Source organism: Pocillopora verrucosa, chromosome 8 (genome assembly GCF_036669915.1).
Source record: "Pocillopora verrucosa isolate sample1 chromosome 8, ASM3666991v2, whole genome shotgun sequence".
In the NCBI taxonomy this organism is placed as follows: domain Eukaryota; kingdom Metazoa; phylum Cnidaria; class Anthozoa; order Scleractinia; family Pocilloporidae; genus Pocillopora; species Pocillopora verrucosa.
The window spans coordinates 8870898-8887428 of record NC_089319.1 but is presented as its reverse complement, the minus strand read 5'-3'; the positions used below and the strand labels follow the sequence as shown (position 1 = coordinate 8887428).

The 16531-nt window shown below is 36.5% G+C and overlaps 2 protein-coding genes across 3 annotated transcripts; both read right to left on the bottom strand.

The window, feature by feature from the left end:
• Positions 1 to 604: 604 nt before the first annotated feature.
• LOC131778896 (ras association domain-containing protein 8) lies at positions 605 to 5461 on the bottom strand. The gene is made up of 3 exons (XM_059095379.2): positions 3893 to 5461; positions 2323 to 2435; positions 605 to 1559 (listed from the first exon to the last, which is right to left on the bottom strand). Exon 1 carries the CDS (start codon positions 5088 to 5090, stop codon positions 3903 to 3905), a length of 1188 nt encoding a protein of 395 aa, XP_058951362.2. The 5' UTR covers positions 5091 to 5461; the 3' UTR covers positions 605 to 1559; positions 2323 to 2435; positions 3893 to 3902.
• A 71-nt stretch (positions 5462 to 5532) lies between these two features.
• Positions 5533 to 15720, bottom strand: LOC131778978 (archaemetzincin-2). Of its 2 annotated transcripts, none has more exons than XM_066171023.1 (4): positions 15663 to 15720; positions 9992 to 11382; positions 7382 to 7734; positions 5533 to 6516 (listed from the first exon to the last, which is right to left on the bottom strand). In XM_066171023.1, exons 2-4 carry the CDS (start codon positions 10449 to 10451, stop codon positions 6157 to 6159), a joined length of 1173 nt encoding a protein of 390 aa, XP_066027120.1. In that variant the 5' UTR covers positions 10452 to 11382; positions 15663 to 15720; the 3' UTR covers positions 5533 to 6156. The 2 variants fall into 2 exon arrangements, with proteins under 2 accessions (XP_066027120.1, XP_066027121.1); XM_066171024.1 differs by lacking the exon at positions 15663 to 15720 and adding an exon at positions 15372 to 15456.
• Positions 15721 to 16531: the final 811 nt, after the last annotated feature.

The following is a 16531-nucleotide window of genomic DNA, read 5'->3' as shown; positions in this document are numbered from 1 at the left end:
CTCAAAGAGTTTCCACTAGGAGAGATGATGATTGAATGACTGACAAGCACTTCCAGTGTGCTATGATATCTGCGATTCGATGTTTAAATTAAAAACACCACCTCTGACTACAGGAACCAAAATCCATGATCTCAAACATGCAATTGTTTTTCTATGCTAGCACCAATCTACAGTTATTGCTGACACATGAAACTTTCTTTAGCCACAATGCTTTAAGCCATCAAGATTCTCTCTAGCAAATGGGACAGCTTTTTTACATAAGACAGGATCATGCGCTGACTTCTATGTTGGTAAAAAAGAGAGAGAGCCAAATTCATGCATTCATATTGGGTATGAATATTTGATCAAAACCATGAATTGGTAGGCATGTGCTGGGAATAGTCAGGAGTAATTATGCTTCACAAAAGATAAGGTCAAGAGGATTTGGGCATGAGCTCTTTCCATTCACACCAAGCCTCCACAACCTCTAAATAATGGACAGTCCCTTGAAGGGTAGGATGGGGTGCTACCTGGGTACTGGCTGCAGATAACGAATGACTAATTCAAAAATTCTGTCTCCTTTCCATTTCTTGTTGGACACATGACAATTGAAATTCAATGAGGAGCACCACTTTATTATTTCAGAAAAAATGCATGATTTCTTCTGTTTCTTTATCATTTATGTAGTATTATTCAGTTCTTTTTCCTTTCTTTTAACCCAGTGAAGTACTTCCCAGACACTTTGCAGATTCCCCTTAGTGATAGAGAGAAGAGCTGGGTATTGGAACTATATAGGCAAGAGATGCAAAGAACAAATAGTTCTGGCCATCATCACCAATGGAAGCTGGCAATATGCTCCATGATTGCTACATTTCATTAGATAATATCACTCCAGGCACCAGACTGTTGGGTACCCCATCCCACCAATCCATACATGATTAACACTTTCTACAGTCTAAATATATTTATTAAATTTAGATAAACATATTTCTTTATTTCAGAAATTTAAATTCAGTTAACAAAAGCTCACACAGTGAGTATCAAGATAAGCTATAATTACGGAAAATTTTTAAATGACTGATTTGAGGTAATAATTTATTGTAAAATTCACTCAACTTCCTCCCATAAATAAATTTAAATAAATCTTATTGACAAAAAAAATGTTTCTCCCTCTTACAACTTTTAAAAGGAATCATAATATAATAATTAATTCTCTTGCTCATGATATTACTTTAGCCTTTATCAAATTAAAACTGCAGATATATTTCTTTTAACACAATAACAATGCTTAGAGTTCCTTCAACCATTTCCTAGTTTCTGTAAATTTCTCTAAATTTGTCATTTGTTGCTTCAACACATACACATTTCCCCCACCACTATATCACAATCATGTGAAATCATTTCATATTGCAACAAACAATACCTTTTAGGCAATATGATTTGCATTAAACACATCTTCAAGAGCAGCAAACTCATTATCATCCTTGCTTGTTCATCCAAACTCAAACTAAGTTCTGTCAAAAATATGTCAAAAGACTGGATTGGTTATTTTCCTTCCTCCAAATCTGAAACCTTCCACACTGAAAGATCAACAAATATGTCTTTGTTCAATACAGATACACAAAACTCAAGGAATATCAAATGTACTATAACACTCTCCAAGCCTTGTTGAAACAACCAGTTCCCCTCTCCATGTTGAGTTTTTTCGTGCTGAATTTTCTTACTGCCAACTTATGAGTTTTTTGCTGTCACCCTTAAAAAACAAAACATATTTAGCTATATCTTTAAAACATTTTCTTGACATGGAAGAAAGAACATCTTATTTCACCAACAGTTGTGATGAGTATGTTCACCTTCAAATATAAGGTTTAATCCACAGTCACATACTTGGATGGCTGATGAGAACAAAGAAATGTTGCTTGGATTTACAATTTCAAATGCCATAAAAAAACACATTATATAAAAGGACTCCAAATCCCACTCAACCAAAAGTCAAATTTCAGGACCTGAAATCACCAAAATAGTCACCAGAAAAAGAAAGAGTTACCAAACTAGTGTCTTTTGCAGCATATTTGGTTGCAACAATTAGAATAACAGCCTGGAGCATTACATCAGGAAGAGCCACCAAAGAAATATATGGTCAAATTTGCTTTAGATACTTGAGATTGAAGAGTTCACATATTCAATTTGGTCTAAAAAAGTAATATGCTTAAGATACTGTCCTGATCAAACATAAAAAAAAGGCAGTGTTTCCATTAATAGGAAAACAAGAAAATTTAAGCAAGCATTTCATGTAAACAAACAGACATACCACAAGCTCTAAAGAGTGCACATATTACTTACATAATATTTAGCAGCCTTGAAGGATTCTGAGACAGAAAAACTTTGTTTAAATTCATTTCACTTGGCTTGTCCAAAGTGTCTCACCTCATCCTGGCATGGAAACACTCCTTCATCTTGAGAAAGGACAAAAGGACCACAAAAATCTACTTAAATCAACTTGCAACTCTTAAATAATTAATATAACTCTGGTGTTTGATACATTCATTAGTTAAAAAGATGACTTCTCTGTTGTTATTAGGAAGAATACTACTTCTGGTTGATAAGAGAAGAATCTTTTAAGAATTTTTCCCAGGAGGCATGATCAGTTTTTTGGGTCAATGACACAGGAAAAATCCCAGTGAAGTTCTAAGTAGCAGTAAGCAACTCTCCTGTGGAACTGAATACAAAACAGAACTTCAGTTTTGCAAGCAATAACTCTGGAAAGGAAAAAAGTATTTACTGCACTAAATCTTTCTTTAAACATGGAAAGGGTCAAACTTAAGGTCTACCACTAAATGGTGTGCAAACAATTTTCAATCTGGAAAGTTTAGTAATGTAAACATTTCTTTCGCAAATCTGCAGATTTTTGGCCTTCTTTGTTCAAGTCTTCTCACATAGTTAAAAAGGCAATCCTCATCTCCTAACAAAATATAAACTTACGAAGCCTTTTCAATCATTCTGAGTATTTACTAGAGACCCCAAATAATTACAATCAAAGGTGCCTTTGTTTGGAGAATACAAACTGTTTCTGGTTCTTGGAATAATTTTTATCTCAGTGAATATACTTCTTTCAAGGACAATTTTTAATTGAACTTAGTTCCATACAGGACTAAAATTAATGCAGCTGAAAGACCTGATAGTGATATCTGGTTCAGGGCAGACAGCTAACAGATTTGGTGATGAACAGAACAGTCCAAACTTTGAATACTGTTCAAGTGGGATCTACAGTACAATGAATCCAAACACCCTTGGAAACATTCAATTTCCATTGTTTACCAATCCAGAAAAATCTCTTCTCATATAAAACTAGTCCATATAGGATTTTCATAAGATGTGAGTGTGATGTCAAAAAGTTTATTATCACAGGGATCAAGTTAAAAAAAATTTCTTATATTTGTTTGATGTTCCAAGTATGTATAGTGCCAGTAATAATAATAATGATAAAAGTAATTTATTTATCAGTTTCGAATATCATTCCAACAGGTAGCACAATAGGGGGTAAGGTTTTGGATTGGACAAAGAAAGTTAAACTTTTAGAAAATCTCAGACCCAAATTTACAAAATGAAACTAAATATGCCCAACCAAAGACAAATTATTGAATAAGAAAAAAATACAAAACAAAAATATGTATATTGATGTATCCTTGGACAGAGCCGATGAAGACACAGGTTTGTCTACGAGCGAAAATTACTATATTTTATTTGCCAGACGTACCTTACCTCTCCGCACGACTATGACGTCATGCATGGAACGATAAACTCTAAACAACACTAAACTGTTTCTCATACACATCAATGTAATTGTTGTGTAGCATAAATCCAGAAATCAGATGGAAAAAAATAAAAAGGAAAAAGGAAAAGATGTACATACCACGTTTCTCTTAGACAAAAACTCCCGGATCATCAGGGCTATCAAATGCCCCAATTCTCTGTCGGACAGGAGATTTATGAGAAGAAACAGCTCCATGTGACGAATCATCTTTTTGTGTCCCATTTCGGGATGGTGTTTGAGAAGCCACAGAACCAGTTAATTTGCTTTTATCAGGCGATAAAAGCATATCATCCACGCCATTTAACGGAATGTCCTTCGCGGTGTCTAATTGTAGATTTTTGTCTAAATCGTAATAAGATAAGCGAATTTCTGATGATGAATCACCTTTCAGCGAGTCGAGTTGTACAGTTTTTTGGCGCGCGATCCGTTCTAATTCCGAGAACGACTTTTTAATATTTTCAACTTCCTCGCTCTGTCGATCAGCGAGTTCTCTTTGCTTTGACAGCTCTTCTCTTGTTATCGATATTTCTTGAGCTAGTTCTTCCAGATCACTCACGCCGATTCGCTGTGAACCATTGTCAATGTTCCTGTCCTGAGGAGCTCGCATGGAATAAATTTTAGTACCGACGCTTTCTAAATCGGAGATGTGAACATCTAGGTGGTGAAGTTTATTTCGGTGATCTTCAAGTTCGAACTGGAGCCTTTCCTCCTGTGTTCGTTCTTTCGCGAGTTCGTTTGCACAAATTCCTTCCACGGATAATTCCTTGGCTTGCAATTTCAGAACCTGTCCGAGTTTAGTGATACGATCCTCGGTGATTTCCTCTTCGGTGAAGTAAAGATAATCTTCTTCGTTGTCGACACAACTGTCAATTCGCAACTGTATGATTTCCAGGTCACGCGTGAGACGTTTCAACTTATTCGTCTGATTAGCGACGACTCTCTCCAAAGTCTTCCGTTCGAAAGAGCGATGAAAAGGGTCACTCGTTAAGTTCTCTTCATCCTCGGAGTGTTCTTCAGCACCTACTTTGCTCTCCTTCGTTTTTGATTTGTCTTTCATTAATTTCAAAATAAACTTGACTTCGCCCGCTTGCTTTCCCCACATCTGCAAGCACTTGAGCGGTTTCGCCTCTCGCGGCAAAATCCTTTCGAGATCTCGCCATTTTTCGACCAAGGCAAATCTTCCAAGCTTACCCGTGGCACTCGCTAGAGCGAACAAAATATTTTCACATGTAGTATCCTCGTGTGCTCCACGCACAACTCGCGGTACACCATCCACCCAGACTTTAAGATCAGTCATTTTCCCTCATGCAAGGAACGATTTTTGATTTTTGAAGGTCATAATCTACCCATAGTAAAGCCTTCCTTTATCAAAAGGGCAGATTTCGTCGATAGATAACCGCGAAGTCTGCCTGGATTCATAGTCAAATCACCAGTGGTCTTGAAACAAGGGGGTTTTCTCACTGTAAAATCCACCGGCTTTCGATTTTGGACGCACGATAAGGCGATCTTTTAGCCATCTCGCTACGAATGCGTCTCTGTGCTCAGTTCAACTACGAACGAATCAAGCAAATAAAGGCAAACGCATGCGTAAGGCACGACTTGGGTGAGAATCAAGAACTGTTAACGGGATGTTTACTTTGTTGTTTTCTTGACAGTCCTCTCTGATCGATTCAAGATAAAATTAATTAAGCTATACTCTTGAGAAATTTTGGAATGGCATGGACTGCATCGAGACAAGGATCTGGAACCCACATCACGTTTCTTAAAAAGGATTTATTGATCCTAATACAATACTTTTAATTGACACTGATTTGAATCTACTTAAAAAAAATTGTATTAAATTATATCTGGCTCATTAAAAAATGAAGAAAACCATGAAAATAGTTATGAGAGAATTACAGCTACCTGCAACGGTGATAATGATAAATAAAAATGTGAATCACTTAAATAGAGAGAAAAATCGTGTAAAACATGGGCCTATGGGAAAGAAAGAAGGAGAAGATAATAGCCTATTTTTCAGTTTAGTCATCCCTGTGAGGTTGGAGGAAATATTTTCCTTTTAAGCACTGGATCAATGGATAATACAATTTGAGAGTTTTCATTTGCTTAGCCATCATGGATTATGAACCATTACATAAGAAAATAAAGTTTATGAAATAAAGTCAGGAAGATTTATCTCTATTTTGAGGCATTTTTCATAAAGCAATTATTCTACTTGCGCTTGTTGGATATGAGATGGTTATAGCCAACTTGGCCCTACAGATTTCGTTTGTCATCCATCATCTTGTATCCAGTGTGCAGTCATGGAAAAATGGCTTAATATCCAGTGACCTGAATTACACAATTTTTTGGTCCAAACAGCCCTAATTGCTAGTGGAGTTTATATCATTGTTCCTCTTGATAAACTTAAGCACTGATTTCAACCAACTGATTGCCATTACAAATTTGCATTCTTCAGTATTTTGTAATGATGTGTCTTCGGTGTGGCAATAATCATCTTTAGAAAGTATTTCATTCATGACATATTCTAGAAGGATACATAACCCAGTGTACCTTTCCATAACATCAAAGCCAACAGCTTTTTGTAGTTTACGCAAACAAACTGGACAAAGAAATAAAGGTTGATTTTCTGCTTGGAGGACTGATTTACTCTCATTCATGGCACAAGCAAAATATGAACAGTGAGCCATTCCAAACACATGACATATTTCATGGCTTGATACCTGAAAACAAACAAAATTGATATCTATGGCAAAGAAGATGACAGCAAAGCTTAAAGTATAGCCTGAAGTTCCATTTTCTCTCTGAGACTGAATCCCAATTTAGCTTTTATGAGGGTGGCAAACGGTTTATATGTGCAGCATGATTAAGCTTAAGACTAAAGGAGAATGTGTGAATTTTATAGAAAGCCAAGGTATGGTGAGGTTTGAAGTTTCACCTTTTAAATTCTTGATGCACAAGATTATGTACTGTTTAAAGCACATGATAAATGAACTGTTTTAAAATTTGTGCAGGAAACGGGATCTGGACCTCTCTCTCCCCCACCCCCCCTCCCCTTTGCTACCCTCTTACATGGGGCACGCCTTGCAATTTGCCATCTAAACATGAAATTAAAACAATGCTTAATATGTTGACAACAACAAATTTTGTCATGACAGTAGGCTTCCACAGCTTTGTTATGTTTTTCCACCAATACTTCTCATTTATGAACTACACGGTGAAGAAGAAGAGTCAGATAATCCTGGAAATATTTATGGAGCACTCTTGAGTTTCAAGGATAAAGCCAACTGGGCATAAGAAACTAAAATACTAACAACAACAGAAATTTAAGTTTCCAATTTTAAGGACACAATTGTAGTCAGAATCAATCTGAATTGTTAATGGTTTTCTGAGTACCACATTACGTAACTTGAATGTCTCACCCACCCATACTCTCACAGACCCAAAGAATCTTGGTTGCTTATGTGTAATATTAATTAATGAAGGCTGGAAACATGAAGAACAAAGTATGATTAGATGCAATCAAGTTTTACCTATATTGGATAAATGTACACTCTAGCAGAGTATGTTCATCTTTGAACATCTTACCCTTAGAAGTCTCCAAATGATCTTTTTATTGACTTTTTCTATATCTGCAAAATCTTCCAGGTAAAGGCTTACATCATCCTGACCATTCCTCTCAAAAGAGACTGAGAAAATAGTTCTATCAGCTTTGTCACATTGCACTCCTGCAATGTTCTGATTTGTTGTATCATTTAAATGTTTATACTGGTAGGACTGTGGCTCAAAATGACCAAAGCTAACCACAGCACAACCATCCTCACATGATGATTCCCCTAGAACAAAGTTCCAATCTTCACCAGGATAAAGATCCACCCATGTAAGACCAATGATGCAGTAACCATCTGCAGGGAGACTAGTTTTCAAGTAATGCATCAAATCTGAAATTAGAGTAAAAAGATATTTGATAATTTATTTTGATTAGATACAGTTGTGACAAGAAAGGATTTATTGCTTGCCACATAACAAAGTCACTTCCAGTATGGACTGTAACATTTCAACTTTATGCTATGTCTTCTTTAATTAAATCATGATGTGGACTAGTTATGAGGCTCCTACCATGTGTTCAACAGATGGTACATATTAAGTAATCAACTTTATCACCTAAAGAAGACCAGCAACAAGTAATAAAAATGTTGCAATCCACAGTGAAGGGACTGCATTGAAAGACAAGCAATGAATACTGTATTATTACATTTGAAAGTGAATAGACTATTTATACAAATGTTTCGTTTTTTTTTCCCCTTTCTCTTTTAAGCCCACAATATCTGAGCTAATTATTCCCATTGATTTAAAATAACAGTAGACTCCCCCATTAGTACATGTAAGTGCCAAGAACTAGTGTTACAAGATAACTTTGTTTTATGAACTGTGTTGATTTTTTTAATTGGCTATTGTAGAGAGTTTATAAGGCCTTGACACGCCAGCCACAAACACAACTTCGCTAACAGTTTCTTTAGAAACTTACTTCCTTTATTCTTAAGCTATCTGTCAAAACCAAATAAGTGCACTTCGTAATTAAGTGCTGTAAGACCAGAATCAGAGTGGTAAGAACAGCCAATCATGTTATAACAAAGGAAATAGTAAAAGGGCCATTGAAAACTCCAACTAAAAATAAGAAAACTACCCAAAGTATGGGAAAACCCAAGTAACCAAGTTGAAATTGGCCTTGGTTTTTGTATCTGATTGGTTGAAAACTTGGCAAACAATTTTTAAGACTAATCACAGAAAGACAAAAAGTTAAAGTTAACTATTGAGCGATTCCAGATTACTTTCCATACTTGATTGAAAATTTCTTTTGTGTAGAAGGAATGTATACAAACTGGTCATTACTGGGGTCAAAAGAGTAAACATAACATTTTTACTTAAATATGCTACACAGCACTTGAGGGAGGTGCTTAGTCAAGGGTAGCACTTATAAAAAAGTTGGATGAAACAAAGAGATTTCTCTTAAAATTTAACTGGAAATTGTATTTTTTACCTGTACTAAAAATTTTATTGTAAATAACAGGGGCATCTTTTGGTTGTTGTCATTCCTCTCTTCAAGCACTTTTAGAACTAGTCTGTGAGATTCAAACATCTTTGGAAATGAAAGATTTTCAACCCCCTTTTACATTTTGCAAGAAGTTAGGCACTCAGGGGGGATGCACCAGAATGCCTTTTTTTATAGGTCGCACTCTTGTTTCCATGGTAACAACCACAGCTTTTTTGCCGCCTGGAGGCCTCATTTTCATACAAAAACATTGCAAAAAAAATTGAAATGTTTATTTATCATTGTCCTTACCCTGATGCATCCAGTTTTCTTTCAGAGTAAGTGTAAATACACTGATCAATTATTTATCTCAGTACAGTTTCAGTCATTTTAACTGTAGGGTAAAACAAGGAAAATGTTTATCTTTGTTTCTCCAAAAGTACATTGATTCTGGAACTGAGACACCTAGTTGGAGGTAAAATTCTACTCTCTAAATAAATAAAATACAATCAAGGAAATAAATACTTCTTATTATATAAACACCAATAAAATACCAAGTAAGCTTGCATGTGTTCAAAACACAATATCTTCACATGTAAAGATAACATGCTATCTTCATGCCTGAAAAGATCACCATTGCTATGGTTACATATAAAAATCACTCCTTTCCATGTTCTGTTTATAAGAAATATTAAAGTGAAATGATTGGTATTTCATTGGTGTTTACATAATAATTAGAATATTACATGGCCACTTGGAGATACCAAATTTCCCTTGGAGAGAAATTTCTTATCTCTAAGTGGCCATGTAATAACCTCTATTTATCAACCAAGTTTGAGGTCCACACTGTTAGTTATGAACCAAGTTTATCGCTCAAATTTTTTAACGGCCCAAGTGCAAAAACGTGTGGGCCATAAGTCCAAGAAGAAAAAAAACCAGTTTCCAGACCTTACACTGCTGACCTGGAACTTGGTTTGTAAGATATTTATTTCATCTCTGGGTTCGAAGAAAGGAAGAAGATTTCAATTTGAAAAAATTTTGAATTTGGCGGAGCTGCATGGCAAAATATAGTCCGCTTAATTGACCAATCATAGCGCACTTACTAACTGAGATATGAGACAAGATCAGTTTGTAAACGTGAATAATACAACCACAAATACTCTGACCTGTTACTAACAACTGCAGTTTCCCAGTAACTGGATGAAATCTCTGTTTACAATTTACCATCGTGACGGCAATCTCTTCCAGAAATTTCACGGTCATTCCGAAAAAGTAGCAACTCACAAACCTCCTGATCAACTCGAAAGTGGAGACACTTCCATGCTCAATTGGCATCCGTAAAATCTTTGGAAAGGGGCCCAGAGGCAATATGTATATTATACTTTGTCTAGATCGCTTTCTCTGATGCTTTCTCAAATTTCTGAAACACATTTGAACCTTCCATTCTGGATAGGTTTGAATTTCACGAAGATCTAAGGCATCTCCAGTATATGTTTGATAAAGATTTTGACATGAATCCGTAGCTTGCTCGAAAAGGGAACGTACCCCATCATCAAAGTGTTTAAGTTTTCCAATAAGTGCTCTGCGGTTCATCGGTTTCGTTTTTGTTCCGTTCATTTTAAACATTTAGCATTCAAAAACAGCTACTTAACAGTGAGAGCACACAATACAGCCGCCATCTTGCTTAAATCCAGTTTCCGATGAGGCCCTGGAAACGATGTCCTCCACGCGCGAAAGCGCACCTGTTCAACGCAACCTCGCACGATTCTTCTTCATGCCGAGATTTCAGATTTTACAGCTTCCTGAGACAGAGGGACGAAGGGTGAACTCCTAATGAGAGCACTCACAGTTCTTTTCCTCTGAATATGATTGTGCCATTCAATGAATAACATCATCTTTCTCTTAGAAATCACCAGGTTCAAGCATTTACCATCTGTTTTGTTCATTATCATTGCGCAGAAGCGGCAGATTTCAGGAGTTTTGTTACCATGAGCCTGGTTAAACGTAACGAACTAGCCTGCTCCAAGTCTGAAATGCTAATCCCAACGTCGTAGGTCTGACTCCTTGAGGAAGCAATCAGAGTTCTTTTCCTAAGTATACTTGTGTTATTCACTGGCTACCGTCATCTTTCACTTCAATTATTCCCAGTTATCTATTTTCAAAGTATCCTTCTCATTCTCCACGATTCCTTCATAGGATTAGGTGAAAAAATAAATTCCTCTTAAAGATACTGTTGGACCAGGAGAACAAAAATTTGTTCCTTATTTCCATCACATTTACTTTCCAATATGTATGACCAGCATTGCGAGGAAATCTTATTAACGTGGCTCTTCTTGGAAACATGTTAGATCTGGTATATATATTTTTTGAGAAACTACCAGTAAAAGGAAAGATCACGCCCCATAATATCTTTCCAAAGGTATGCACAGAATGCATTACAAAACCTCTAAGATTTCAAATAACGGTCCAAGCATTTCTGCATGTTACTCCGTTATTATGTAGTGGATGACTCCGAAATTTGCTTCATCGAGAGTTATTCCAGTTCCGTGTAACGAATCTAAAAATGGATATCAAGAAAAAATAACAATGTATTAGAGTCTGGTTATTACTTTTTAGTTAGGCAAACTGCATCATGGGTGAATGATATATAGCTAACTAGAGAGTGAATGACTAAAAGACCCTAGCTAGAAGGTGTAAGAATATTTGGAGATTCATGTTGCTATTTGTCTAGAAGAATGATTAGGACCTTACAAATAAAGGTAGAAAACCAAACCCACGCCAAACTATCATGGTTTATTGACTCAGATGAAGAAAACCAATTCATGTACAGGGAAGGTGAGCTTCTGAATTGTGGTGCTGCATCGCTGGGGGCAGTGCAGGATGAATTGGTTTTATCAACTAAAGTTGTAAGTTGCTGCAATTTTTCTGGAAGAATGATTACGACTTTACCCATGCGGGTAAATGACTAAACCCGCACCAAACCACCAAGGATAACAGATTCAGATTATAAGGGCGTAGCCAGAGGAATCCTGGGGTGAACGTGACCCTTCACGCGAGGAGGTCGACATGACGATTCGATGAGTACCCGCTGTTTGACACAGTGTGACCCCTCCTCCCCCCTCTGAAAAATCCCGGCTACACCCCTGGATTAAGAAGACCAATGCTACACCGCTCTGAGTGGTACAGAGCGGCAAAAGGGACTTAGCATATAGAGAGTCTCTCTTTCATTATTTCTGTCGACAGGGATGTTATTAACGACATCCAATGGCCATGCTCACATGTATGGGAAGACCACACAGTGTTGTGAAGGAATGAAAGAAATCAGAAATCTTAACCATGAAAGCATTTCATATTTCGCATAACTCAAACAGGGGCGGCCAAACCATTGAGGATATTTTTTTACTCTGGTTACATATGGTTTATGTTTGGGAAATGCCTGTTAATGAACTTGATGTCAAGAAATGAACATGTTTATGATTAAGCTCCATTACAGCTTGCATTATCTCGTATAGCTTAAAATTACGTCCATTCGACAGAGGGGGTATGGGAAACCATAAGGTATTGAAGAAATTGTACAACAAGAAATTAGGCTTTATTTACATGGTACTTCAGTCAAATTAGGGGAAAGTTTGGAGGTTTCTTGCGCTCAATTCATGATATGGTTATGTACTTTGTTGATGATCGAGTTCGACTGAGTTTGGGAACATCCAGTTATTTTGCTTACATCTCGAACACTAGAGTAGATTGGAGGTAAATAAAATGGGAGTTGTGGATTTTGTTTCTCAAAAAACCATTCTATCAATTTTTTTTGGTATAAAAATCATCTTCTTCCTTTGGAAAATGTTGTGGTGGATTACATATTACTCCACGTCATATTCACTGAATGCAAATTGCAATCGTATTGTGAATCACAAACACAATTGCAGTCCAGAATTTATTTAAAGGCGCAGTCAAATGAACAACTGCATCTAAAAACACAGCTATATTTTTAGAAATTGCCGCAATGAAAATCGTATTTACATTCTCATTTGTCGTAGCTCTCATCAGCCTGTTTCACAGCCCTAATCACAATCCAAGTTTCAATCCTAGTAGCAGGCATTACCTCACTAGAGACCTCAGTTCGAGAAAGTAGCTGATTCCAATAGAACTGTTCGAAGCCTTCTAACACCGCTACCATGAAGTTTCATTATAGTTTGATACACATATTGCAAGTAGTTTAACTCTGCATTTTCTCCCAATCTTCTGCCAACAGCTCAGTCATGATACAGGTTCTCACTGATGGAGTTATATGCTCTTACTTTTCTCCTCCTTTTTATTGACGACTTTACCCAGTAGTTTATCAGTTTAATATCTCTGAGCACTTTCGTTCTCGATGTGAGATGACAAAGTGGGCTCTAAACAGGATAAATGGTTTTGATTTCTATGGGTAAAGTTCTTTGACAAGAACATTTTCCAGTTTTGCAAACGACTCTAATACGCTCGCTTGGACTTCCATTTACTGAGCTACCCACTATGTAATCGAACTTGATGTGATATCTCAGGCAATTGCCATGGATTTCTCCTGGTAGTTCCCCTTCTCTTAGCTTGTTTAGGGCTGTTTGGAAGAAGAAGTTTGGTGGATTTGCATTGCTAAATATAGACACCCTTCCGGTAGCTTCGGGCGGAAAATGCCTTCGAACAACGTGCCTCTTTGTCCTTCGACTAATTCTTACTTGCCTTATCATTCTTATGCAACATCGACGAAAAAAATTCATATTTCTATGATCCTATCGAATACCGAACACGAGGCTCGAGGCATACATCCCTTGTACGCATGCGAAGCAAAATCTACAATCATAGTTACCAGTACTACTCGTGTTCGCGAGGACTTTACCTCCAAAAGACGAGAGAACTCCAATATGTAAACTTTTTGGAAGGGCGTCAATGCTGTGAGTACTCCGTTTTGAAAAAAGAGCCATTTCTAATTTCGTAATTTTTCTTCCCTCAACATTGAAATAGCGGCTCTGAAAGCTAATACGTTTGTAAAATATGATTTTATTTAGTGACATTTTTTCCTGAACATCACGAACGTCACGTAGTAAGCACGTGGTACAATAAATAAAAAGAAATATTCTTAAGATAAATTCTGTAACCTTTAATCTTTAACTGTACAAAAAGCCAATGTAAGTAGGAGTGATAAGGTCATATTTTTAAGTTAGTTTAACTAGGTGAGCTGCTGCATATCTGTGACTACTGATAAGATATTTGGGAATACTGTATAATACAGATTTGCAACTGATCAAATTTATGACCAGTAAAAGAATTAAAATTATGGTTACCCCTAATATTTTGACTTTACAAGTTCTGACCGTAGAACTGTAAAAATAAAATTCCAGTCACAACTCAATTAAACCCTTCAGCCGTGAGCTAAAGTCATGCTCTAACTCTTAAAATAAAAGAAAAAGAATGGTTCGTGGACAATAAATTATTAGTGATGAAGTGACAAGCGTCGATTTGAAACAGAGATATTTCCATTGTTACCTTTGAAGCGGGGAACCCTGAGATTCCTTTAACGTTTCCCATATAGCTATCATTTGGTTTGTGTCCTCCACTGAAAGACCACTCTCAACAACTGTTACTTCCTCTTAGGTCATAGATCAGAATGCGAATAATCAGCAATTTAAAAGGCAGGGTCTCCGTAAGAGCCCTCCATTCGATTTCGCTTGAGATACAGCTTTCGCTCATTTCTCCTATGTTGTAAGAAATTCTTGTACTTATACCAAAACCCCAATCTGCTTGATCGGATCTATTTATTTTCCCGAGTTTTAAGGAAGTCAAAGTAAACTCGAGCGAACGCTATCAGTGACGATTTACAAGACCTTAACCCAACTAAAGAACAATCTAAATAAAAACCCTAGAAACTCAGTTTGAAACGAATACCACTGCCTTATATTTCATGTCTATCTTAGCCATCGAGCCGACTTTTGAAAACACCGAGTTTCAAACAAGGTAGTTGGAAGAATTGAAAGAACCCCTATCGGTTTGTCAAAGTACGCGAACACTGACCACATTCAAACTGAAGATTTGCAAAAGTGAGGCACTTTGATTAAACTAACATAATTAGGAAAGAGGTATCATGAAGAAGACATCATCTCGCTATATAAATTTAAGTTAACTTTATTAATAAAATTAAATGCAAAATCTGCGGTCCCTAATCTTAATTAGAACTGAATCCAAAACAAGAAACCATTCTCTTCTTTCAATCAACAAAAAAGTACCTTTTGAATGCTATGAACAAAAAAGTGCTTCTTGTAAGCTTTTCTTATTTCTTCCTGTGGCTGTCACTGTGTTTCTCGCCCCAGTTTGTTCTTGAATTCGATTCAAATAATTGTGATTATTAGCGCAGAACTCCCTAAAAATTTCGTTTCCTTATTCTCTACTTATTTTCCGGCCGCGACTGTCGTTTGAACCAAGGTTTTCAAATAACCGGGCCTACCTTAACTTTTGTTTATTGAAAATGATATTGCGTTCCCTATTTCCTTCTGTGGCTGTAACTATGTGTCTCACCTCAGTTAATTCTTGCATTCGATCCAAATGATTGTGATTATGAGCGCATTCCCCCTAAAAGAATTTCGTGTCCTTATTCTCTACTTATTTTCAGGCCACGACCGTTGTTTGAACCAAGGTTTTCAAAAAACATATCTGAACTTGATTTAATTGATTCTGCAGGAACTGAGATATCAGTTAAAATTATCTCGGTTCTCGCAAAATAAATTTTCGCCATTTGCAATATGCCATGTCTATATTGTTAAGCCTTGATTGTAAAATTAAAACAATCGTTTTTAAACTAAAACTTACTTTGGAATATGTGAGGTTACCAGAATACAGAGCTCTTGCCCGATGATTTCGTTTAAACACTCCTGATCAAAGCAAATCGGTGGACTGCCTTTATTGATAGTTTATCGGTTGCCTAGGAACATAAAGAGCTTTTGAGCAGCTTTTGAGCAAATTCAGAGTGTCATTGGCAGTTTAGCCGGATCGGAAGCTTTAACAGACATTTATTATTACAAGCAAACGTATTTTTAATCAAATTCGTATGATTGAGCGCTCTGGAAATGGAAATTATTCATTGAAGCAACATTAATATGTGATATTTATTTGACATATACTTATTTGCGTTAGAGGTGACAGACGGAAACACTCTTGCCAAAAGTATAGCATAATCTATATAGGACAATCAGACAAACAAATAGAAGGAAATGAAGCGGTCTATGAAAAGAGCCATATCCTAAAAACTACCTAAGGTTTCTGTAGCCATTAATGCGAAAGCAAATAACGAGTAGGAAATATTATTACGTCCTGGGGCGAAGTTTTAAAGGCGCCGAATATGAAAGTCGTGTTGATAATCATAGGGTCCTCCTACACTGGCAATCACTGTTTCCTTTTTTTTTTTCATTTTCTGGAAAAATCTCAGCGATTTTGAAGATAACATTCCTCTCACTGGAAATAAGCGAGTTTAGCAATATCGAGTAGGCAATATTATTATGTCACTTTATTATCAGTCATTTTCCTCCGTGTGAGGAACAAAGTTTGAGTTTCGAAGGTCCTAACTTATCCTCAGATAGCCGAGAAGTCTTCCTTGACACATGGTCAAATCACCAGTGGTATTGAAACAAAGGGTTTTCTCACTGTAAAATCCACCAACTTTCGATTTTGGACGCACCCTA